The 25,952-nt window shown below is 38.5% G+C and overlaps 2 protein-coding genes across 2 annotated transcripts; both read left to right on the plus strand.

Moving 5' to 3' along the window:
- Positions 1-7,094: 7,094 nt before the first annotated feature.
- LOC109261208 (olfactory receptor 1361-like) lies at positions 7,095-8,027 on the plus strand. The gene has a single exon (XM_019439778.2). It carries the CDS (start codon positions 7,095-7,097, stop codon positions 8,025-8,027), a length of 933 nt encoding a protein of 310 aa, XP_019295323.2.
- Positions 8,028-18,148: 10,121 nt separating this feature from the next.
- On the plus strand, positions 18,149-24,255 carry LOC109261200 (olfactory receptor 1Q1-like). The gene is made up of 2 exons (XM_019439770.2): positions 18,149-18,334; positions 23,311-24,255. Exons 1-2 carry the CDS (start codon positions 18,266-18,268, stop codon positions 24,253-24,255), a joined length of 1,014 nt encoding a protein of 337 aa, XP_019295315.2. The 5' UTR covers positions 18,149-18,265.
- Positions 24,256-25,952: the final 1,697 nt, after the last annotated feature.

Here is a 25,952-nt window from a genome sequence, read left to right on the forward strand (position 1 = left end):
CCAATCCTTTGCTGCTGTTTTATTGGGTAGTCTGCTTTTTAACATTAATTTGTAAAAATTCTTTGTATATTCTACATTTTAGTCCTTTGCCAAATATACATATTGAGGATTTTTTTCATTATGTGGCTTCCTTTTTCAATATATTAATGGTCTATTTTGAGTTAATTTTGTGTGACTAATGCACAAAAAGGCTTCAATGTCATTCTTCTGCATGTAGATATCCAGTTTTCCCAGAGTCATTTATTTAAAAGATATTTCTTTCCCCCATTGATTTGTCTTGGCACCTTATAAAAATTCAGCTGGATACAAATTTGAGGGATTACTTCTGGACTTTCGGCTCTGTTCTATTGGCCTATATCTATCTTCATGACTATATCACACTAGCTTGATTACTGTAGTTTTGTAGTAAGATTTGAAATCAGGACATATGGATCCTGAAACTTTGTTCTATTCCTTTGAGATTGCTTTTGTTAGTTGGGATCCCTTGAATTTATGTAGGTAGTTTAAAATCAGCTTGTTAATTTCTGCAAAGAAAACAGCTTGGATTTTGGTAGTAATTATGCTGAATATATAAATCAATTTGGAAAGTACTGTTATCTTAACAGTATGAAGTATCTCAAGCCATGAACATGGGACGTATTTCCATTCATTTACATCTGTAATTTCTTTCAACAATATTTTGTTGTTTCAGACTATGAATTTTCCACTTATTTAGATGAATTTATTCTTATGTATGCTATTCTTCTTGATGTTATTGTAAGTAGAATTGTTCATTTCATTTTCAGATTGTTCCTTCCTAGTGGGTAGAAATGCCATTGATTTTTGTGTATTGACCTTGTACTTTGCCATCTTTGAACCCATTTGTTCATTCTAGTAGTTTATTTTTTTATTCCTTAGTATCTTTTACAGTGGATCCTTGAACAATGCAGATGTTAGGGGGCACTGACCCCCCACACACATGCAGTTGAAAATCCATGTATAACTTTTGATTCCCCCAAAACTTAACATACTAATAGCCTATTGTCAGGCTTAGGTTATTGTTACTGTTACCAATGACATAAACAGTTGATTAAAACATATTTTGGGGGCATCTGGGTAGCTCAGTGGGTTAAGCGTCTGACTTTGGCTCAGGTCATGATCTCGCAGTTCATGAGTTCGAGCCTGGCTCCAGGCTCTGTCACTGACAGCTCGTGAGTCCGGAGCCTGCTTTGGATTCTGTGTCTGCCTCTCTCTCTACCCCCCTTCTGCTTGCTCTCTGTCTCTCTGTCTCTCTGTCTCTCTCTCTCAAAAATAATAAACATTAAAAAAAATTTAAACGTATTTTGTATGTTATATGTATTATATATTGTATTCTTACAATAATGTAAGCTAGAGAGAAAAAATGTTAAGAAAATCATAAGGAAGAGAAAATACATTTATAGTACCATGTTGTACTTACAAAAAAAAAAAAAAAATCCACATACAAGTGGACCCATGCAGCTCAAACTTGTGTTGTTCAAGGGTTAACTGTATATACAAAATCATCAGAAAATAAATACAGTTTTGCTCCTTCCTTTCCAATCTAGATGCCTATTATTTTATTTTCTTTCTTGACTGCCCTGACTAGAACCTTCAGTAAACCTTGAAGAGAAGTGATATTGTTCCTGAACAATCTATCTAGGTAAAGCCTAGATAGAGATGATGGTTGCACAACGCTGTAAATGTACTTAATGACACTAAATTGTGCACTTTAAAATGGTTACCCAATAGACACAGGAGTGCTGATTCATAGGGACACAGTACCCCAATGTTTATAGCAGTGCTTTCAACAATAGCCAAATTATGGAAAGAGCCTAAATGTCCACCAACTGACGAATGGATAAAGATGTGGTTTGTATATACAATGGAATACTACTTGGCAATGAGAAAGAATAAAATCATGCCATTTGCAGCAGCATTGATGGAACTGGAAGGTATTATGCTGAGTGAAGTAAGTCAGTCAGAGAAGGACAGATGTCATATGTTTTCACTCATATGTGGATCTTGAGAAACTTAACAGAGATCATGGGGGAAGGGAAGGGGAAAAAATAGTTACAAACACAGAGAGAGGGAGGCAAGCCATAAGAGACTCTTAAATACAGAGAACAAACTGAGGGTGGATGTGGGGGTGGGGGAGAGGGGAAGATGGGCATTGAGGAGGGCACTTGTTGGGATGAGCACTGGGTGTTGTGTATAAGCGATGAACCATGGGAATCTACCCCAAAAACCTAGAGCACACTTTACACACTGTATGTTAGCCAATTTGACAATAAATTATATTTAAACAAACAAACAAATAAATAACATTTTAAAAATAAAATGATTAAAATGGTAAATTTTATGTTATGTGTATTTTAGCACAATAAGAAGTAATCAAATAATGTAATTTATCCCCTAAGCAAAATAAAAGAAGGATTAATGAAAAAAAGAAAGAGCCAAACCATACAACAGACTCTTGACTATACAGAACAAACTGAGGGTTGCTGGAAGGGAGGTGAGTGGGGAATTGGTTAAATGGCTAATGGGCATTAAGAGGGGCACTTGTAATGAACCCTGGGTGTTTTATGTAAGTGATGAAACACTAAATTCTACTCCTGAAATTAATATTACGCTGTATGTTAACTAACTGGAATTTAAATAAAAACTTGAAACTACTATATATGTAATATGAATTCATAATATAATAAATATTCATATTCATTAATTCAATATTCATAATACTTTTTAAATTTTTCACAATTTTGAATGCTTTCTATGTATAGAATGTATGCTAGGCAACTTAAGATCTTCATGCATCTGTTTCATTAATTATATATAACATATATATAATACATATTATATAATTCATATTATGTATGAGTCCCAGAAGAATAAGAAACAAAATTGAGAAGAAATATTTAGAAAAATAATGGAGACAAATTATTCAAATATAAATGACTTCATATTTCAAAACTCTATAGAGTAATAAAAAGGAGAGAAAATAAAAGGCTTACACCTCCATAAATTTAATAAATTTCAAAATCAAACAGAAAATTCTGACAGAAAGGGAAGTTTGCCTACACAAAAACAGTAATCCTACTCACATCAGACTTCTTAATAGCTATCCTGGATGTAAACAGACAATGAAATATTTTTAATGCATAGAAGGAATATGGTTTTAAAATCAATATTTTATATCAAGCAAAGGTACCACTCAAATGTAGAGATATATTACAAATATTCATAGATATATAAAGCCTCAGAAGGTTTGCCACACAGAGCTTTGTGGAGGAAACATTCAAATTAAAAAATAAACATTTTTAGGAAATGTTGCAAGATGTTTGGAAATTAAGGATGATTAAATATCTTGATAAAATTTGGGTTTTTTAAAGGTTTAAACTAAAGGAAAAATGAGAAAGTATATCCATTATAAATCAGAATTAAAATTCCTACAAATCATTATCAAAAGACAATAAACCCAATAAAAATGGTCAGATTCTTCATAAAAAGATCTAAGACTGGTCAATAAGTACATGAAAATGTGCTCAACATTATTAAGAATTGGGGAAATGCAAATTGAAATCATAATGAGTTATCACTTCAAATGGTAAAAATGTTAACACTAAGATTTTTATTGTGAGAGAGTGTTTTGTTTTCTGACTTATTTACCTTAGAAAATCAAAGTCCAGAGAGAATAACTGAACTTCACAAAGTCACAGAGAAGTTCATTTCAAGTTTGAGGACTGGGCAACAGACCAAATTTTTTCCCACAATGAATACTTCAGAGACTGGTGTTTCCAGGTGTCTCAGCAACTTCCAATAGGGAGCTCTAGGGATTATTTTAGAAACTGCAGGTGGGTAGCTTCTTTTTTTTCTGGGTTTCTAGTCAGTTTGGCTGACTTAGGATCAAGGATGGCCTGCTCTCATTTCTCCATCCTTGGAGTAGATGAGGGGTCCATGTCCCAGGAGCCACTTATGCCTTAAACATAGGGGAAGATGTCTTTTCTTCTGCCATCAAATATGGCTTCTCCACTCTTGATAAGTAAGATCCCAGATCAGAAGAGACAAATCTTGACCTTAACATGAAAAAATGAGGAGCTCTTCTGGGCCCAACTCAAGACTGAGAGTAAGTCATTGACCATACCTCCCCTTTTCTAGTCAGTCAAGGGAAGCAGATTAGTCCTTTGGAAATTGTTTGAGGAACCCTGTTTCTGGTATCAGTTGTAGTGCTGAACACCTGACCTATCACCAGGTAGAGAGGAGGGGGAGGCATCCAAGAAGGTGAAATGGCTAAATAGCAAAGGCATGCAGGCAGGACATGTGAGTTGTTTGAGGGCTGTGGGCAGTTTCATAGGTGAGCCGGGGGTGGCATAGCATGACAGGGAAGTGTCACTGGACAGACAGATGGAGACAGACTCAGGAAGGGCTAATTATGTCATGATAAGAAAAAGCCTGGATATTGTCCTGATGGTAATAAGGAGACTCACAACAGCCTATGGCATAATTCAGTTATCCTTCTTCACAGAGGGAGAAACTAAAGTCCAAGAGGTTAAATGAACTACTCAAAGCCTCATTATTGGGTCTGATACAGAAGGTGAGTCAAAATTTCCTTTGTACCAACGAAATGTTTCTTTTCGTTTACACTATGCAGCCTAAATACTTTCCCTGGAGACAAATAAATGAGTCTACTGTAGCAGTTTTAAGTGCATAGATATAGTAGGGATTCCATTTTCAGAAGTACAGGAAATGCCCCCACATGGGTATGACACTCTCCTACAGCCTGGACCACTAGCCAGGGTGTTAGACCATCTGTCAGAATAAAGTCAAAACCAGAGGATGTATCTTTTCCCCAAAAGTCAATTGTTTTAAGTTCTATTAGTTTATTCGCCCAGAATATCAGAAGTCTGAAAATATTCATTTATTTTTGTTTTTCATTTGGAATCAATGGAGCTGTTTATGATGGGCTGTATGCTCCTAAAGGTTGATTACCTTTGCAAGTGAAAAATTGGAATAAATATTCATTTTTCTAATTCTGACTAGAAAGGTGATATGACTAAATGAATACAACAAATTATATCACTGTACTTCCTTCTATTTGCTAAGCTCTTGAATCAACTTGGTTGCAGTTGGTGGTAAAAGACAGAGATACCAGAAAGAAAAGAATCTGAGCTTCTCAGAGTGATAATCATGGTCTGAGGTCGTTAGCTTTGCATGTATAGAAACTGGATCATATCCAAGCATTGGGTTAAATTAAAATGGACTAATGGACTGACTCACACCAGTCACACTCACAAGAGACTGATGCACAAGCCAAAAATATCAGTATCTTCATTTGTCATGAAAACTGTAGCTACCAAATTGAATGGATATTTACATTCTCTAAGGTGATAGATATGTGAATTAACTTGATTGTAGTAATCATTTTACAATGTGTATATATATATATATATATATATATATATATATAAAAACATCACACTGTACACCTTACATATATACAGTTTTCATCTGCCAACTTTATCTTGATAAAGTGAAATGAATAAATGAAGGAGTTTATTTGTTAAGTCCCTAATGGTGCATTTTCTCATGAAAATATGCAGGAAGCTGAACAAGAGTCAGAAAGTGATTTAGTAAACCCTGAAAAGCAGCATAGCAGAACTAAGAACTTAGACTTTTGACTCAGATAAACTTTACATCACACCCTAAATGTGTAGCTTTGGCAATTTTCTTCATCCTCCTGACCTCAGTTTCTACATCTTTAAAATAAAGATAAGCATAGCGTCACTGAACAGGGTTACCACAAGAAAATCCAGTGGCTGGCACATGGCTAGCTAGTGCTCAGCCAGTGTTAGCTATTGTTAGACTGACTTTTTCATTGAGTTAGAGACAGGAGTATGGATTGGATAAATTCAAAACCCATAATTATCTAGTAATGAGATTCCTCGTGTAGCCTCACTGTGGCTGCTGTGGAACAGAAAGATATTCAAGTCTCAAATCAAGATACTCTCTTCACAGAACTCTGCGAGAAACAAACTGAGGTGTAGTTTGGGGTGGGGTGCAAACTAAGGATTTGACTCTTTCCAATTAGGTTTGCCATATATGAATCCAAAAAAAAAAAAAAAAACAAATATAAGAGGCCTACTTACAGCAAAAAAAAAAAAATCGGTAAGTGAGGGACATCAAGGTTTCAGAGGAAAGGGACAAATAGTTCCTGGACATGCTGGGGGGAATTGGAACAGAATGCACTTCTACAGCCTCTTCTGTAAAAAAAAAGCTGGGAACTTTAGGTGTGCCTGGGTGATTCAGTCAGTTAAGCATCCAGCTTCGGTTCAGGTCATGATCTCGTGGTTTGTGAGCCTGAGCCCTGTGTCGGGCTCTGTGCTGACAGCTCAGAGCCTGGAGCCTGCTTCAGATTCTGTGTCTCCCTCTCTTTCTGTCCCTCCCTCACTCATGTTCTCTCTCTCTCTGTCTCTCTGTCTCTCAAAGTTGAATAAACATTTAAAAAAAATGTTTTTAAAGCTGGGAACTTTAAAAAGGGCCTGAATTGAATAAACTAAAACATAAGACATTTATGTTTTAATTTTAACTAAGATAGAATTATAAATATACATGCTGTTCTGAAATTTTACCTTTAAAAAATCTTAAATTGATTATATACTTATTTATAATTATAATTATTGTATATAATATTAATTGATTTCATTTCATTTTAATTAACTTTTAAATGTAAGTAAAACATTATTTACTTAATTATATTATATTATTCTTCAATGAGAAAAATAGTATATGCTGATGGGATCTGTGTAATCAGAGCACACTTTTTTTTTCACATTGTACAACCATGTTTCATGGAGACTGCTGGAATAGTTTGAAGGGTGCCCTGGATAGCTGGTCAAGTGCTCTCACCAATCTGTAAATTTACAAATAGTTTGATCCAAACTATCTTTTTAACATGCATAATTATAAATTCGAGCTTTGCCAAAACAGAATTGTCTAAACCACATGATTTTTCTAATAGGAATATGAAATACTTTCTACAGTATTATTTTACTTTTTTGCTATTTATAATAAAATTTGTTTCATACAGAATTCCAGACATGAATAGAAGAAACCATACCAACATCTATGAATTTCTTCTCATGGGCCTCTCTGAGTGGCCACAGCAGCAACCTCTCCTATTTGGACTCTTCCTGGGCATGTACCTGGTCACCATGGTGGGGAATCTGCTCATCATCCTGGCCATTGCCTCAGACCTCCACCTCCACACCCCCATGTACCTCTTTCTAGCCAACCTGTCCTTTTCTGACATTGGTTTCATCTCTACAGTAATTCCCAAGATGCTAGATAATATTGGCTCAGGAAGTAAAAGGATTTCTTATGGCGGGTGTCTGACACAGCTTTATTTCTTTGGCCTATTTGCAGATCTGGACAACTTTCTCCTGGCTGTGATGGCACTTGACCGCTATATGGCCATCAGCCACCCCCTCCATTATGCCATGATCATGAACTACCAACGCTGTGTCCTATTAGTGGCTGGGTCATGGGTGGTCACTACCTTCCACGCCCTAGTGCATACCTTCCTGGTAACTAGGCTTTCTTTCTGTGGCCCCAATATCATCCCCCATTTCTTCTGTGATCTTGTCCCACTCCTGAATCTGGCCTGCTCCAGTACTTATGTCAATGACCTGGTGCTCATCCTTGTGGCAGGAACATTGCTAATTGGACCCTTCATCTGCATCCTTACATCTTACTTTTATATTGCATTGGCTATCCTAAGAATCAGTTCCCCAAAGGGTAAGCAAAGGGCCTTCTCCAACTGCACCTCCCACCTCTCTGTGGTCTCTCTGTTTTATAGCACAGCTATTGGTGTCTATTTATGTCCTCCATCATCCCCCTCAGGTGGAAAGAATAGAGTCTTCTCAATAATGTACACAGTGGTGACCCCCATGCTGAACCCCTTCATCTACAGCCTAAGAAACAGGGATATGAAGGGGGCGCTAGGAAAACTACTCAGAAGAAAAACACTCTAACATTCTTTCTCAGGATCTCAGGGTCCTGAATCCAAGACTCGGAACTGGGAGTTGAAATTGGCCGCCTGAGAATCTAACCACTGTAGCTTCCCTGAACCTGAAACTTCTTTGTTTCTTATGTTTATATTTCAAAGTACTGATTAACACTGAGGACAGGGAGGGACCAGTGATATCAGTAACCTTATATCATCTTTGTGAAGTGCCCAGGCTCTGAGAAGCTTATTATCCACTATCAAAATGGCTCTTGTTATTTTTACTGGTGGCTAAGAGAAGCCTGTGGGTGGAGGGACTTGCACACTTATAAAATGAGACTGAAAGCCCAAAATTTTGTTTAGCACAACTTAGAACTATGGAAGACCCCTTTAGCTCAAGAATATAGGATTCATTATTTCTGGTAACAAGAAATACAAAGGAAATAATCTGGTACTTTATATTTAAACAGACAGTGTTCTATAGAAATGCCATAATGGGGCGTTAGTTTAAGTCCTGGGTTCCAGGGATGGCTTTGCCATAAATGAACTGTGTGACAGCTGGATAATCGCTTGATGTCTCTGATAAAATAAAGTGATTGAATTGTGTTGGTCTAAGACTCTACAGTCATATACTCCACCTCCAATAATATTTAATGTTATTGTGACAAGAACTAAAGATTTGAAGTCAGAAGTTTCTAGTCAGGACCAAAAGTCCTCCACTTTCACACTCTGTAATTTGGGGAACATTCTTCCTCTTTGAGTTCTGGTTTTCTTATCTTTAAAGCTGGTAAAACACCTATATCATAAGAGTAACAAATAATAAATAATACATAAGCTTACTTGGATCACAGTAAATACTCAATAAATGTTTATGGAATCTAAATCTTCAGTTCTGTTATTTACCTTGATCAATCTTAGGACCTCCCTCTGTCTGTTAGGACAACCTTCAATCATTCACACTCTGGAAGCCCTGTTTCCAATCTTCATGTCATTTATGAAGGATCTTCTAGATAACTGCTTTCTTGGGTAAATATTTGGGAGGTCTTTGAAGATGGAGGTGGAAAATGAATTAAGGAGAATTCTTCCAGTAATTATGTAATTCCTATTTGCTTCACTAGGATTACCAAAAGTTGACTTAATATACACTGAATGGTGCACTAGTGTTGGGAGGAATATTTCTTCACCTGGCTTGACCTGTACCTCCATGTGGATGAGATTCAATTTGCACAACAACTACCCAGTTTCTTCCTTTATTCATCCTTCCCCAGAACATAAATTTGGGCACACTCAGTTCAGACCATCCCTGTTTCTTATTGAGAACCAGCCCTGTTTACAGGGACCATGCGCTCTGCTATGTATCTCTAAGAGCAAAGCAGCCACTTATACACCTGGGAATTCTCCCTAATCCAGCAATACCTGTTTCTGGAGTTGGCCAGAAAAGCATGCAGATTCTCACCTCAAGTCATGTCTTCAACCTAGACATCATCTGTAGTAAAGTGGTGATTTGGCTCCTGTCTATTCTTTGTCCTTGTCTTATTCATTAATTGATTTAGAACCCAACTGGGAAAGTAGTAGCCCATTTATTGGGCTCCCCCAAACACCTCCAACAATCTGAAAATCATAGCCCCAGCACGTAGGAGCTGGGTGAGTCTACAGTAAGTTATTTAACACCTCTGGATCTCCTTGTTTGAAATAATGAGGTAATAATATGAGTTTTTATAATTTTGAAAAATAGCAAATAAATGAAAAAATGTAATTAAAGTGCTTAGCATGATATCTAACAGACAGAAGGGACTCAAAAAATAGCTGTTGCCCCTGTTGTCACAGAGCTGCTGCTGTTTTCATAGCTGCTTTTGGCATTGTTGTAGGTCTTGTCAGCTTGACCCCTCCCCTGCTGATTAATCAGTCAGCCAATTGAATCATATACTTTATAATAGTTGTTGCTCTGGGGGGAGGAGCCAAGATGGCAGAACAGCATAGAAGTTTTTTGTTTTGTTTTTTTTGCATCTTGCATCCATGAAATACAGCCAGAGCAACACTAAACCATCCTGCACAGCTAGAAAACTGATTTGAGGATTAACACAACAATCTGCACAACCTGAACCACAGAACTCAGCAGGTATGTGGCACAGAGAGGTGAATGGGGGGAGAGAGAAGCCACAGGGGGCAGGGAGCTGTTTTTGCTTGTGGAGAGAGGACTGAGATGGGGGGAGAATATGGGAAAAGCACCGCCCCAAAAGCAGCTGGAGAGAAAGTGGAAAAGTGGAAACAGCCACAGGGACTGAACTAAAAAGGAGGAAGGAGAAATGAGAGGGCTTAAATTCCATTAAGACTCTACAAACAGGGGGAGTGCAGAGTCTGAAACTCCGCAGCTCCATACCTGGCAGTGCTCTGGTGAGAAGGGCAAATCCCCAGGAGCTGAGTGAGATATGGGGGTCCTTGGGCCACACAGGAAGAGGCTGTTCCCCTGCTGGGAGGACATTTGGTAGAGGCATGTGTTCCCCCCCAACAAACAGGCAAAGGTGCCAGCAGACCCTGGAGAACAACCACATTTGCTGGTGCTGGAACAAGGTCGTTAAGGGTGAAGACTGGTGCCAGATGTGTGTTGTGATTTTCCATAATCCCTGAAACGCTGCTGCTACACGATCATGTGAACTTTTTCTGGGGCGGGCTGGCACCCAGTTGTAGCCTCTGGGCATCAGCAGCAGTACAGTCCCACAAATGTTCCTGGGTGTGGCTGGCACCCAGCCATTGCTTGGTGAGACTCTCCCCCAGAAGATCTGAGCAGATCAAAGCCACAATCCCTCAGAAGTGAGGGGTTGGGAAACACAGCTGCATCTGAGATAAAACCCAGGAGGGAGGTGCCACCTGGCAACCTGACAGCTTGGTCATGGACAGTGTAAAAGCGGGGAGTGGATGGAAGCCAGAGACAAAGGACAGGTGCACGACTGCTGATCAGGGAGAACAGAGTTCTGATACTAGAGACTGGGTAGCTGGGTGATGCCATTTTCACCCCTCCCGTGCATGCGCATACACACCTACGAGTGCCACAGCAATCCACCCCAGTAAGCTAAGCAGTGCCATCTAGTGGAGAATGGAGCCTTTACACTAAGCCCCGCCCAATTGGGCCAACCTTGCTCTTCAGGAACACCAAAAGTCTCTCTGCCTACTTAGTTTATGGACTATAAATTGCTTCATAGTTTGACTTATAGGGAAAAACAATGCAATTTCCATTGTATTTCACTCTGTTCGCTGGTCCATCTATACAATTTTCTTTTTTTTCTCTTTTTCATTTCTTTTTTTTACTTCCATCATTTCGTTTTATTCTATTTCATTGTATTCATTTTTTAAATTTTTCAAACATTTTCCTTTTTTCCTTTTTCTTGTTTTTCTCGTTTTTTCTTTTTCCCCCCTTTTTTCACTAATCTATCAAGCTCCTTTCAAAAACCAGACCAAAACACACCTAGGATCTAGCATCATTTATTTGATTTTTATACGGGGGGGTGTTGTTTTTAATTTTTTAATTTTAATTATTTTTTACCTTATTAATTCCTTTTCTTCCTTCAAAATGACGAAACAAGGAATTCATCCCAAAAGAAGGAGCAGGAAGAAATGACAGCCAAGGACTTAGTCAACACAGATACAAGCAAGATGTCTGAACCAGAATTTAGAATCACGATAATAAGAATACTAACTGGGGTTGAAAATAGATTCAAATCCCTTTCTGCAGAGATAAAAGAAGTAAAAGCTACTCAGGATGAAATAAAAAATGGCATCCATCTTCAATGGATACCACAGCAGAAAGGATGGATGAGGCAGACCAGCGAATCAGTGATATATTGGACAAACTTATGGAGAATAATGAAGCAGAAAAACGAGGGAGACTACGGCAAAAGAGCACGATTTAAGAATTAGTGAAATCAGTGACTCATTAAAAAGGAACAACATCAGAATCACAGGGGTTCCAGAAGAGAAAGAGAGAGAAAAGTGGGTAAAAGAGTTATGTGAGCAAATCATAATGGGAAACGTTCCTAACCTGGGGAAAGACACAGACATCAAATTCCAAGAAGCACAGAGGACCCCCATTAGATTCAACAAAAACTGACCATCAACAAGGCATATTATAGTCAAATTCACAAAATATTCAGGCAAACAGAGAATCATGAAAGCAGCAAGGGAAAAACAGTCCTTAACCTACAAGGGAAGACAGATGAGGTTTGCAGCAGACCTATCCACAGAAACTTGGCAGACCAGAAAGGAGTGGCAGGATATATTCAATGTGTTGAATTGGAAAAATATGCAGCCAAGAATTCTTTATCCAGCAAGTCTGTCATTCAAAATAGAAGGAGAGATAAAAAGTTTCCCAGAAAAACAAAAAATTAAAGGAGTATGTGACCACTAAACCAGCCCTGCAAATTTTAAGGGGGACTCTCTGAAAGGAGAAAAGACAGGAAAAAAAAAGACCAAAAGCAATAAAGACTAGAAAGGACCAGAGAACACCACCAGAAACTCCAACTCTAGAAGAAACATAATGGCAATAAATTCATATTTGTCAGTACTCACTCTAAACATCAATAGACTAAATGCTCCAATAAAAAGACATAGGGTTGGGGTGCCTGGGTGGCTCAGTCGGTTAAGCATCAAACTTCAGCCCAGGTCATGATCCCACACTTCGTGGGTTCAAGCCCTGCATCAGGCTCTGTGCTAACAGCTCATAGCCTGGAGCCTGCTTCAGATTCTGTGTGTGTGTGTGTGTGTGTGTGTGTGTGTGTGTGTGTGTCCCTCCCCTGCTTGCATTAGCTCTCTCTGTCTCCCCAAAATAAATAAATATTAAAAAAAAGACATAGGGTAACAGACTGAATAATAAAACAAGATCCATCTGTATGCTGTTTACAAGAGACCCATTTTAGACATAAAGACACCTTCAGATTGAAAGTAAGGGGATGGAGAACAATCTATCATGCTAAAGGTCGACAAAAGAAAGCTGGAGTAGCCATACTTATATCAGACAATCTAGACTTTAAAATGAAGACTGTAACAAGAGATGAAGAAGGGCATTATATCATATTTAAAGGGTCTATCCACCAAGAAGACCTAACAATTGTAAACATTTATGTGCCAAATGTGGTAGTACCCAAATATATAAATCAATTAATCACAAACATAAAGAAACTCATTGATAATAATACCATAATAGTAGGAGACTTCAACACCCCACTTACAACAATGGACAGATCATCTAAACAGAAAATCAACAAGGAAACAATGGCTTTGAATGACACACTGGACCAGATGAACTTAACAGATACATTCAGAACATTTCATCCTAAAGCAACAAAATATGCATTCTTCTCCAGTACACATGGAACATTTTCTAGAATAGATCACATACTGGGACACAAATCATCCCTCAACAAGTACAAAAAGATTGAGATCATACCATGCATATTTTCAGACCACAATGCTATGAAACTCGCAATCAACCACAAGAAAAAATTTGGAAAGATAACAAATACTTGGAGACTAAAGAATATCCTACTAAAGAATGAATGGGTCAACCAAGAAGTTAAAGAGGAAATTAAAAAGCACATGGAAGCCAATAAAAATGATAACACCACAGCCCAAAACCTCTGGGATACAGCAAAGGCGGTCATAAGAGGAAAGTATATAGCAATCCAGGCCTTCTTAAAGAAGGAAGAAAGGTCTCAGATACACAGCCTAACCTTATGCCTTAAGGAGCTGGAAAAATAACAGCAAATAAAATCCCAAACCAGCAGAAGACAGAAAATAATAACAATTAGAGCATAAATCAATGCTATCAAAACTAAAAAAAAACAAAACAAAAAAACAGTAGAACAGATCAATGAAACCAGAAGCTGGTTCTCCAAAAGAATTAACAAAACTGATAAACACCTAGCCAGTTTGATCAAAAAGAAAAAGGAAAGTACCCAAATAAAAAAAAATCAAGAATGAAAGAGGAGAGATCACAACCAACACAACAGAAATAAAAACAGTAACAAGAGAATATTATGAGCAATTATATGCCAATAAAATGGGCAATCTGGAAGAAATGGACAAATTCCTACAAACATACACACTACCAAAACTGAAACAGGAAAAAATAGAAAATTTGAACAGACCCATAACCAGTAAGGAAATCAAATTAGTAATCAAAAATCTGCCAAAAAACAAGAGTCCAGGGTCAGATGACTTTCCAGGGGAATTCTGCCAAACATTTAAGGAAGAACTAATACCTGTTCTCTTGAAGCTGTTCGAAAAATAGAAATGGAAGGAAACCTTCCAAACTCGTTCTATGAAGCCAGCATTACCTTGATTCCAAAACCAGTCAAAGACCCCACTAAAAAGGAGAACTACATACCAATTTCCCTGATGAACATGGATGCAAAAATCCTCAACAAGATGCTAGCCAACCGGATCCAATAACACATTACAATAATTATTCACCATGATCAAATGGGATTTATACCTGGGATGAAGGGCTGATTCAATATCTACAAATCAATGTGATACATCACATCAATAAAAGAAAGGACAAGAACCACATGATTCTCTCAATAGATGCAGAGAAAGCATTTGACAAAATACAGCATCCTTTCTTGATAAAAACCCTCAAGAAAGTAGAAGGATCATACCTCGAGATCATAAAAGCCATATATGAAAGTCCCACGGCTAACATCATCCTCAGTGGGGAAAAACTGAGAGCTCCCCCTAAGGTCAAGAACATGACAGGGATGTCCACTCTCGCCACTGCTATTCAACATAGTATTGGAAGTCTTAGCCTCTGCAATCAGAGAACACAAAGAAATAAAAGGCATCCAAATCGGCAAGGAGGAAGTCAAATTTTCATTCTTTGCAGACGACATGATACTCCATATGAAAAACCCAAAAGATTCCATCAAAAAACTGCTAGAACTGATCCCCATTTCTCTTTCAATGCACTTATCTCAATAGTATTTCAATAAGTAATTTCCTCAGAAATTACTTACTTATTCCTCCACCCATTCTACAAATATATACTAAGTTCCTATGAGGTGTCTGACACTCCATTTGACACTGGGACTGGGTGAAGAACAAAGCACACCTTGCCCCTGACTTCATGGCGCTTGTAGTCTAGTATATAACATCTTCTACACTTTTAAGTTCTATGAAAGGAGGAGCTCTGTCTTATTCCATTCCTGCATCCCATAGGATTTAGCTAAATAAAAGAGTGAAGAAATAAATATAGAAATTAATGAATAAGTGAGTGAGTTCTATTTGGAATGTTTATTTAAACTTTTTTGAAATTTTTAAAAATTTATTTTAATTTCTAATTTTTGTTTTTACACTTTGATGATTTCTCACAAGGCAAACCATAGGTATCTACCGCCTGTTCAGGAAATAGATCATTACCAGCTTTCCAGAAATTGCCTGTGTGCCTCTTTCAAAGTGCTATTCTCTCTCTCCTATGAAAATACCACTATTCTTACTTTTTATGTTAATTACTTCCTTGATTTCCCTTTTAATTTGACCACATACACATCTGTGCCCAAACACTATAATTTAATTGTTCCCATTAAAAGCTTTTTTATTGTTTACTTTTTCCAGACTCATTGAGATATAATTGACCTACAACTCTGTGTAGGTTTAAGGTGTAGAATTTGATAACTTGATATACATATATATTGTGAAATGATTACCACAGTAAGGTTTATATATCCACTATTTCATATAGTTGCCTTTTGTGTGTGGGGGGGATACTTAAAATCTGCACTTTTAGCAACTTTAAAATACACAACAACTCTTGTGTACTGTTGTATATTTTAAACAATACAATGACAATAACAATACAGTATTGTTAGCTATAGTCACCATGCTGAACATTATATCCCTAGAACTTACTCATCTTAATAATTGGAAATGTATACATTTTGACCAACTTCTCCCCATTTCTCTCCACCACCCTTGCCACAGCCCCTGGAAACCACCAATCTACTCTTGGTTTCTATGAGTTTGGCTTTTTTAGATTCCGTATATAAGCAAGATTACATAGTAGTAGTATTCTCTGTCTTTTTTTCACTCAGCGTAATACCCTCAAGCTTAATCCATGTTGTCACAAATGGAAGGATTTCCTTCTTTTGTATGGCTCAGTAATATTCCATTGGGTGTATAGATACCATATGTTTTTTTTTTACCCTTTCATCTGGTGACAACACTTAGGTTGTTTCCATATCTTGGCTATGGTGAATAATGCCACAATGAACATCGAGGTAACTCATATGGCCCTTGAGAGGATTAACTGACACAAAAGCATCTGAGTACTTTATTTTTTGTTTGTTTTTTTTGTTTTGTTTTGGTTTGGTTTGATTTGGTTTTCCATTCTATAAACCTTTTTTTTTTTTTAATTTAAATCCCAATTAGTTAACATATACAGTAATAATGATTTCAGGAATAGAATTTAGTGATTCATCACTTGCATCTGAGCACTTTAAATGCCTGACACATAGTATATACTCAACATATGTTACCTATTATGATTGCCAACTATGTGCATTCAATGATGTCTGTGTCCATGTGAATTTCAGATGTTTGAGAACAGGCTGACATGAGAGCTGATAAGAATGTCCCATTTCTGTTTCTAGGGAAATGAATGACTTGTGTTGTTCCCAGAATGGAGAGAGCATACATAAAAGGGAAAATATCTATCCAAGCTGCACACTAAGAACAGTTAGAGAGTTATGAGTTAGATCAAGAAGGAAAACATAACAATATTTAAGCACACTATAATCCCTACAAATTCATAATAAACTCAGAGCAACCACAGAGAAAAAAATGGGCAAGGATATAGTTGGAAAACTCAAAGAAGAGAAACCCTAAAACTGTCAAAAACAATACAAAAAAAGTTCCCTCAGAAATTAGAAAAATAAAAAGTAAAGCTACAATAAAGTATTGTTTCTTTTTCCATCATCAGACTGGGAGACAGTAAAGAGTTTGCACACAGTGTGTTAGGCTGTGTGGAAAAGGACACTTTCATATGCTCTTGGAGGCTGTATAAATTGGCTGCAACTTTTTGAAGGACAATCTTATAGTACCAACTGAAATTAAAAATTCACATATACTTTCATCGAGCACTTCCATTTCTAGAAAAATATATGTACACAAAGATATCTGTAAAGGAATGTCCATGTGGCATTTCTTTTTTAATAGTGCCCCCAAAAATGAGATACATGGCATGAGTAAAGACTACAATAATTTGTGGTCCATCTAATAATGTATTAAATATTTTTTTAAAATAACGAGGTAATGGGGTACCTGGGTGGCTCAATCAGTAAGTGTCCAACTTTGGTTTAGGTCATGATCTTGCAATCCGTGGGTTTGAGCCCCATGTGCTGTCAGCACAGAGCCTGAAGCCTGCTTCTGCTTCTGTGTCTCCCTTTCTCTCTGCCCCTCCCCTGCTCACACTCTGCCTGTCTCTCTCTCTCAAAAGTAAACATTTAAAAAGTCTTTTAAATAACAACAACAAGGTAGGTCCGATGGTGACATAGAACATCTAGGATATATTGATGAGAGAAACAAAGAAAGTTCAAGAACAAATGATCTCATTTTTGTAAAAACAAAATTGTACATATATGCATAGGAAAGTGTTTGGATGGGTACATGTCAAAACATTAATAGCAATTACTCCTAGACTCTCATTTTTCACCTGATACTTCATTCACTGCTAAATATTTTTGAATAAGAGTGTACCATTTAAATGAAATATAAAACAAGAGGCTACATTTTTAAGTATTCAGGGTAGTGAGACACCCCATCCACGCCTTGACCATATCTAAGTTTTTGTGGGCTTTCTTGTCAGAGTCCAATTTTGGAGCCCTTGTCAGAGAACCTCATGTCCAGGCTGATCTCTCAGGTCCTGGCCACTCTCCCAGGATCATATGCCAAACCACAGGCAGTCACTGACGCTAATATTGGAAGAACTGCCTTGTTAGCCCCATTCCCCAGAGATGGCAGCAAATTTGGACGATGACACACTTGGGGCTCTGTGCCAGTGAGAACCATGGAATCATGTAGGAGCATGGATAAAACCTTCCAGTCCCTTTCCCAGACATGCCTTCCTGCCCCTGACCAGCAGAAGAACCCCCACAAGGCTGGCTGCTCTTCCTCTTCAACTCCTTCCTGATGCCTTCCTCTCTTCTAGGTTGGGCAACTTCCTCTCTCCTCCCGGAGTGGATAGCTCTGTGCCACTGTCAGAACAAGACATCATGACATATGCTGCCTGAGGGAGGAAGGAAGTGCCAAGCCCAACCGACTCCAGTCCAGTCAGAGGCTCCCAATAAGGTGAGTCTCTGCACTCGGGACTGCATACCCAACAGCAGTTTCTGAGCAGTTCAGGCAATTCCTCTCTAGGCTCTCTGCAATTTATGGAGGGATGAGCACCTTTCCCAAACTGGATCCTTTGCAGCAGTGTGCACATCGTGAGGTTTGTCTTTGACTCTCTTTCTTCTCTTTTTCTCTTTCTTTCCTTTCATAGTGCCTCTTCCTTATGCCACCCTCACACATGCTATGTCTTCATGGACTCTCCCTTCCCTTATGAAAACCTAGCCACTAACAAACAAACACAAAGAGCCCAAATGATTTACACAGTCAAGAGTATTTCCTTTCAGGGAAATTTTCCTGAGTCAAAGAGAAAATATGTGATGGAATGCCAGAAAGTTTCAATCACTTGGGGAGGTATTCATGGGTAGTCAGGATTGGATGATCCTACAGTGAACCCCTGGACATGGTCATCATCTTTGTCTTCTCTTAAAAATGGACCAAGACTTTTCTTTCCACTTCTAGGAACTAATGATCAAACTGAGAAACTCAGAAAATAGAGTAAGTCCTGTTATCCAGGTGCTTCTTCTATTTATAAAGGTCACTTTGGAAAGAGGCAACTCTTATTATCAGGAAAGTTTGTGATCTGTCAGGAGCTGTGGGGACCTCTTCTGTGATAGAATTCCTACAGGAGTTTAAAAGAAACAACTCTGCACTGTTTCATAGGACTTGTTAACAGGGCTTCTATGTCCATGGTCCCTTCTGCTGGTGGTTGTTGTTGTTGTTGTTGTTGTTGTTGTTGTTTTACAAAGGCTCTGTATTGAAAGCAGGTATTACTTTTTCCATTTCCCAGATGAAGAAACTGGGGAACCCAAAATGAAGTGATTTTCCTAAGGTCTCCAGAAAAATTTTCATGGCCAATTTGGGACCAAAGCCAAAATCTTTTGGTTCCTGGATTAAGACCATTCTCACACACTACACTACTTTTTCTCCATCCACATCCTTTTAAAAAGCAAGAGTCATGGGGTGCCCAAGTGGCTCCATTCATTAAGCTTCCAACTCTTGATTTTTGTTCAGGTCATGATCTCATGGTTTGTGAGATCTAACCCCACATCAGGCTCCGTGCTGACAGCAGAGAGCCTGCTTGGGATTCTCTCCCTTTCTCTTTGCCCCTCCCCCTCTTGTTCATTCTCTCTCTCTCTCTCTCTCTCTCTCTCTCTCTCAAAATAAATAAATAAACTAAAAAAAAGCAAGTTTCTTCTCTAGTAGTTCCGCATTCCTGGCTTCCCACCCCCTTCCACACCACATTATTCTCCTCTGCCCATAGGGAGTCGATATGCTGCACTATTCGTCACGCAGGATAATCTCCAGGAGCTATAAGGAAAATGAGGAGGACTCCAAGGTTCAGGGCAGCCCACCTTCCAACTGCTTCTGGGGCTTTCTCCATTCTTATGAGCAGCTTTGCCACAGGAGCTTTATGGGCATTACCCCAGGTAGCAGCCATAGCCTGCTAACTGTCCAGTAGAGACCATTCCCTTCTTACAGCCTCCCTGAGAGGAACTGAGAGGAAACATCTCACATTTCCTAAACCATAAACTCAGGGCCACCTGCTCCTATTTGGAGGGTCCAGTTACAGTGACAAAGTAGTTAGGTGATGGAAGTGCAGGATGAGAATAAAACATAGATCCTAAATGGGTGAGCTGGGACAGAAAGAGCATTACTTCTGAGTTAGCTCTGTGATCCAACCCTATGTTTAGTGGCCCTGGGGACATTAATCCATCCTTCTGGTTCTTAATTTAATGATCTGAAAATGAGAATAATATCTATTCTCCAATTCTAAAATGGGAGTTAAACTAGAAAAGAAACGTGGTAGACACCCATCACTGGCCAAAGTCACAAGATAGCACAGTGGGAAAGGAAGAAACAAAGAGAAACATAGAAACTGGAATAGTTAGGGAATGTTTAAGAGATAGCATAGCCCAGTGGTTAAGAGCATGGACATTGAGGATAGATGGAACTGAATTCAAATTCCAGTTCTACCATTTATTAACTCTGTGACTTCGAGGATGTCACAGAACCCCTTTGAGCTTCAATGTTTTCATCTATAAAATGGAAATAATAATACCTACGTCACATAATTTCTGTGGTCACCAAATGAAAAGCACATAGGTAAAGCTCTTAGAACAATACCTGGTTTGTAGAAAGGGCTCAATACATGAGTGGCTACAACTTTTAGATCTCATGCATCATCATTCCATAATGAAACCAATTCAGAATAAGTCTATAGCATATTATCAATTTCCACATTTTTATAATTGAAAAGTCTTATGTTCACTCTCTTGAGTAGTATCATGGTGACATCCTTTAGTTAGAAATATAAAAGCAGATAGGCCAGCAGAGGTGAATAAATCCATTTCTAAGGGGCAAGAAGCTAAGTAAACCAAGTGGGCAGTGTGATGTAGTTGGACATTTGGAGAACTCAAGGTATCCAGACATAAGGTGACCACTTAACACTGAGTTATGCTCAGCAAGTCACTTCCCTAAGCTTTGGTTCCTCATCTGTGAGATGCGAAGAGTGACTGTTGCAGCTGAAGTGTCTCAGAATAGCTCTAATGATTATATGAGATAATATATGTACAAGTGCCTTACAGAGAGGCTGTTCTTCATTAGTTCATACTTTTTCTCCCAATAGTCTAATTGTGAAGTTTAAGATTTCTTGGGTTTAGGCATGGACACAGCTCATTTGTGCACTTCCAACTCTGATTTCCTCCCCAAAAGCTATGATTTATGACCAGCCCAGATCATTATGACAACCCTGTGAGGAAAGGCCAGACACACAGCACTTTGCTTAGTTCTGGGAACCAAATTTTAATGACAGTGACAGTGTGGAGTAGGTTTGCTGTAGAGAGACCTGGATGACAGAAACACTCACTCCCAGAAAAACCTGGAGACCAGTAGAACAGGACTGAAAAATTGATAGGCTTAATTGCCAGCATTTACTGAGCACTTACCAAGAACCAGGAACTCTCACCTCATCCTCATAAACACAACTTCATGAGTGATGTGCTGTTAACACCCCCATTTTAGAGATGAGGAAACTGAGGCTCAAAGAGGATAAGTGACTTTCTCAAGATCATAAGGCTGTTAAATGAAAGAGCCGGGATCCCAGGCCAGTGTCTGGGCTTTTCACCACTGCACCGTCTGCCTTTTTTGACTGATGTTTAGTTTCTTAAGGGCTTTCATGTTGAAGAATAAACTTGTTCTGTGAGATTCCAAAGGGCCAAACACTGTCCAAGTAATAGGACTGAAACTAGTGTTGCATATTATCAAAAATTATTTTTAATGGTGTGCTGACAATTAGATTAAGTCTCCTTCAGTTTTTTTGAGAGCAAAAGATTGGAAATCCCTTATCTAAAAAAAAAAGGATTTGCTATTGGTTATTAAAGTCATTCATTTTATTCATATTCTGATTGTTCCTTCATTTGACTTCTTTGAGGTTTTCTATCTTGAGTCAGTGCATCTAGTAAGATTTGGGATGAATGAAAATATGTCTTTCATTTGTTAGGCAAAAGACAGAATAATGCATAAGGTTCAAGTAATCCTGATGACAAAATGATTTCAGAAAAGAGAAACATAGAAGCTGAGAATCTGGAAACTGTTTCTCCTAAAACGTGTCTGTATATTCTTTGAGAAGTCTTTGGGTACCACCAGGGATACGCATTCCTCAAAATAGAAACTGTTGGACCAAATAACTTATGAAACCCTTTTAGTAGGTGGATTTCTCAGTTATGTAGCCCATCAAGAGGTCTTATTACCATGTATAAGGTGCCTTGGTTTTAATTTGAGGAGTCATGTTATATGGTATCACTAGCATAGTCTTTGGGGCCCAATAAACATGACTTTAAATTCAGATTTTTCCCTTTATGGGCAAAACAAAACAAAACAAACAAAAAAGCTTAAACTTTCCATGCCTTAGTTTTCTAATTTTTAAAACTGGTGAATCTGTACAATTTGTAGTAGTGGTGATGTTGATGATAATGAAAAATCCACACCTCGTTATTTTGGAAAAGAATTAAGTCCTTGATCTGTCTATCAACACCGTGTGTAGTTTATATTGGAGCACAAAAGTGATAGTAACTAAGCGGGCTTCTCAAATGTTCAAATCTATAAAAATAATCCTTTTTTAGAAAACAGTACAGAGCTTCCTAAAAAAATAAGATTATAACTACCATATGGTCCAGCAATTCCACTTCTGGGTATTTATTCACAGAAAACAAAAATACTAAATTCAAAAAAATGTATGTACACTTAGGTTCACTGCAGCATTATTTACAATAGCCATGACATGAAAACAGCCTAAATGTCCATGGATGAATGAATGGCTTAAGATGTGGCATGTATACACACACACACACACACACACACACACACACACACACACACACACACGAATGCTATCCAGCCATAAAAAAAGGAATGAAAACTTGTCATTTGCAATGACATGAATGGACCTTAAGGGCATTATTCTAAGTGAAATAAATCAGATAGAGAAAAACAAATACATATGATCTCACTTATATGAGGAATATAAAGAAGAAAAAAAAAACCTCATAGATGCAGAGAACAGAGTGGTGGCTGCCAGAGGCAGAGGGCAGGAAGTGGGTGAAATGGGTGAATGGAGTTCAAAGGTACAGACTTCCAGTTAAAAAATGAATAAGTCATGAAAATGTAATGTACAGCATTTTTAGCACAGTTCATAATATTGTACTGCATTATTTGAAAGTTGCTAAGAGAGTATATCTTAAAAGTCTTCATCACAAGAAAAAGAACTTGTAATTATGTGTGGGGATGGGCATTAACTAGAATTATTGTGGCAACCATTTTGCAATTTATACAAATATTGAATCATTATGGTGTATACCTGAAACTAATATAATATTATATGCCAATTATATACCTCAATAAAAAAATAATAATCCTGTTTGTTCTTATGGCAACAGATGGTCAATAACAGCTGGACCAGTGTATCCCATTTTGTTCTCTTGGGCATATCTACCCACCTGGAAGAGCAGATCCCACTCTTTCTTCTTTTTCTACTGATGTATACAATCAACATTTTTGGGAACTTTGCCATCATCACATTGATTATCTCTACTCCACGTCTCCACACCCCCATGTACATCTTCCTCAGTAATTTGGCTTTGGCAGACATCTGTTTCACCTCCACCACGGTCCCCAAGATGCTTCAGAACATTTTCTCGCCTACAAAGGCCATTTCCTACATGGGCTGCTTAGCCCAGACCTATTTCTTCATTTGCTTTGCAGCCATGGAAAACTTCCTTCTGGCTGTGATGGCCTATGATAGATACATCGCTATCTGCTACCCTTTCCGCTACCCTATGATCCTGACCAGAATGCTGTGTTCACAGATGGTGGCTCTGTGCCATATCCTCTCCCATGTTCATGCCCTGCTGCACACCTTTCTTATGGGCCGATTAATCTTCTGTGCAGATAACAAGATCCCCCATTTCTTCTGTGACCTCTACCCTCTGATGAAGATTTCCTGCTCCAGCCCCTACCTCAACACCCTGATGATTCACACGGAGGGTGTTATTGTCATCAATGGAGCTCTGGCTTTCATCATTGCCTCCTATGCCCGCATCATCTCAGTGGTCCTCCAGATCCCCTCGGCCAAGAGCAAATGGAGAGCTTTTTCTACCTGTGGCTCCCACCTCACTGTGGTGTCTATCTTCTATGGCACACTCACATGGGTCTACTTCTGGCCCCTTACCAGCTATTCAGTGACTGAGGGTCGCATTCTGACAGTCATGTACACAGTGGTGACCCCCATGCTGAACCCCTTCATTTACAGCCTGAGGAATGGGGATGTCAAGGGAGCCTTCAGAAAATGGGTGAGCAGAATGTGGACTTCTTCCTTTAGATAAAAACCCAAAACACAGTTCCCAGTTTTATCTATGATTCTGGGGAAACAGTTTTGCCCTTCGCATATCTGTTTCCTTTAGAACTTCTCAGAAATATCTAAATTAGGAACATATTATGGATTTTCCCATTGAATATTATCCTGAGCTGTCCCTTAATTCCAAAGCACGTGAAACTATGTATTTAGTGTAAGCCACTTGTGTAACCTTAATTATAATTGAGAATGTTTTCTGGGTCTGCCATTAAACAACAAGGTTGTAACATTCTTAGATGCAGGCAACAGAAACCAATTCTGGTTGATTCATGGAGGAAATGAGTTTATTAATAGAGTATGTGAAACTCATGAATTTCCAAGAAGGCTAAGCAACCGGGCTCAATAAAATAAACAAGACTAAGAAAGATCATATGGTCATAACCACAATCAAAATCATATCCTAGAATTGGTCTGATGAGGTCACTGCTGTAGACTCTTTTCACTGCCGCGTGTATCATCAACAACACTATCAGTACTAGCCATTTGCATAGCCCCTGGAGGCCTGACAACCAGATGTGACAACCTCCAGAAAGAACTGCCCACTTCTTGTTCTTTGTAACAACACATCTAGATTCAAAATAAGGTGGTCCATGTGGCTGGCCAAGACTTGGTCATGGCGTCCATGCTCTAGTTCTCAAGGAAACTGGGCAAGCAATATTGCTGCTTTCATTATCTGTAAGTGGGTGAGAGGTTCTACCTCCCACCAAGACAAATGAAATGGTGGAACTACTCCAGTATGGGAAGAGAGACATAATGACAAATGTCTACTATTTAGAGTCAGGAATTAAGCACTGTCACAGCTCTCCAACTTGCATTTTCTTAACCTTTATTAGCTGCACCATTCAGGGATAAATTAAACTCTTTTTGTCTCAGCATGCTCCTAATCTTCTCTGTAGCTGATTTGTGGAACTTGCCTATATTACTGGGCATTTGCCAACTAATCAGTGCTAGAAATGAGAAATGGGTCCGAGAGCTAAGATGTCTATTAAAATGTCAATTCTTGGGCGCCTGGGTGGCGCAGTCGGTTAAGCGTCCGACTTCAGCCAGGTCACGATCTCGCGGTCTGTGAGTTCGAGCCCCCCGTCAGGCTCTGGGCTGATGGCTCGGAGCCTGGAGCCTGTTTCCGATTCTGTGTCTCCCTCTCTCTCTGCCCCTCCCCCGTTCATGCTCTGTCTCTCTCTGTCCCAAAAATAAATAAAAAACGTTGAAAAAAAATTTAAAAAAAATAAAATAAAATAAAATGTCAATTCTTTGGTTTCATGGGTGTTTCCAGTTTCTTTCTGAAAGGAAAAGGTGAGAAGGACCTCCCAGGACATGGGGCAGAAATTACAAGGGCAGGCTGATTTATAGGCCATCAGACTGTAGAAAGTTTTATTGTAGGATATGAGCAGTTATAGCACTGAATTGAGAAGGAGCTAACATTGTGGTAATTTTGTGTAATGGGATAGAAGAATGGTTTCTTGGAACCTATATGTAAGTATTGGTCACCAATGAAACTGGTTTGAGGAGCTAAACTCCTTGAGTCTTTGACTGCATCAGGATAATAAATTCTTCCAAGGTAAAGAGGGCCCTGACACTTATAAAATGATAATAACAGAGAAATGAAACCAACTTTTGATTACTTAACTCTGGTTCTTCACACTTTCCAGGAAGTACCTAACATATCCA

This window comes from Panthera pardus, unplaced genomic scaffold (genome assembly GCF_024362965.1).
Source record: "Panthera pardus isolate Hobbes unplaced genomic scaffold, ASM2436296v1 HiC_scaffold_20, whole genome shotgun sequence".
Classification (NCBI taxonomy): Eukaryota; Metazoa; Chordata; class Mammalia; order Carnivora; family Felidae; genus Panthera; species Panthera pardus.

What these genes read in the sequence shown, in the direction of transcription:
- LOC109261208 (XM_019439778.2), top strand. Translation starts at nt 7,095, where the DNA reads ATGAATAGAAGAAACCATACCAACATCTATGAATTTCTTCTCATGGGC.
- LOC109261200 (XM_019439770.2), top strand. Translation starts at nt 18,266, where the DNA reads ATGCTGCCTGAGGGAGGAAGGAAGTGCCAAGCCCAACCGACTCCAGTC. An exon ending in AGTCAGAGGCTCCCAATAAG is followed by an intron (nt 18,335 to 23,310) that starts GTGAGTCTCTGC and finishes TTATGGCAACAG; the next exon opens with ATGGTCAATAACAGCTGGAC.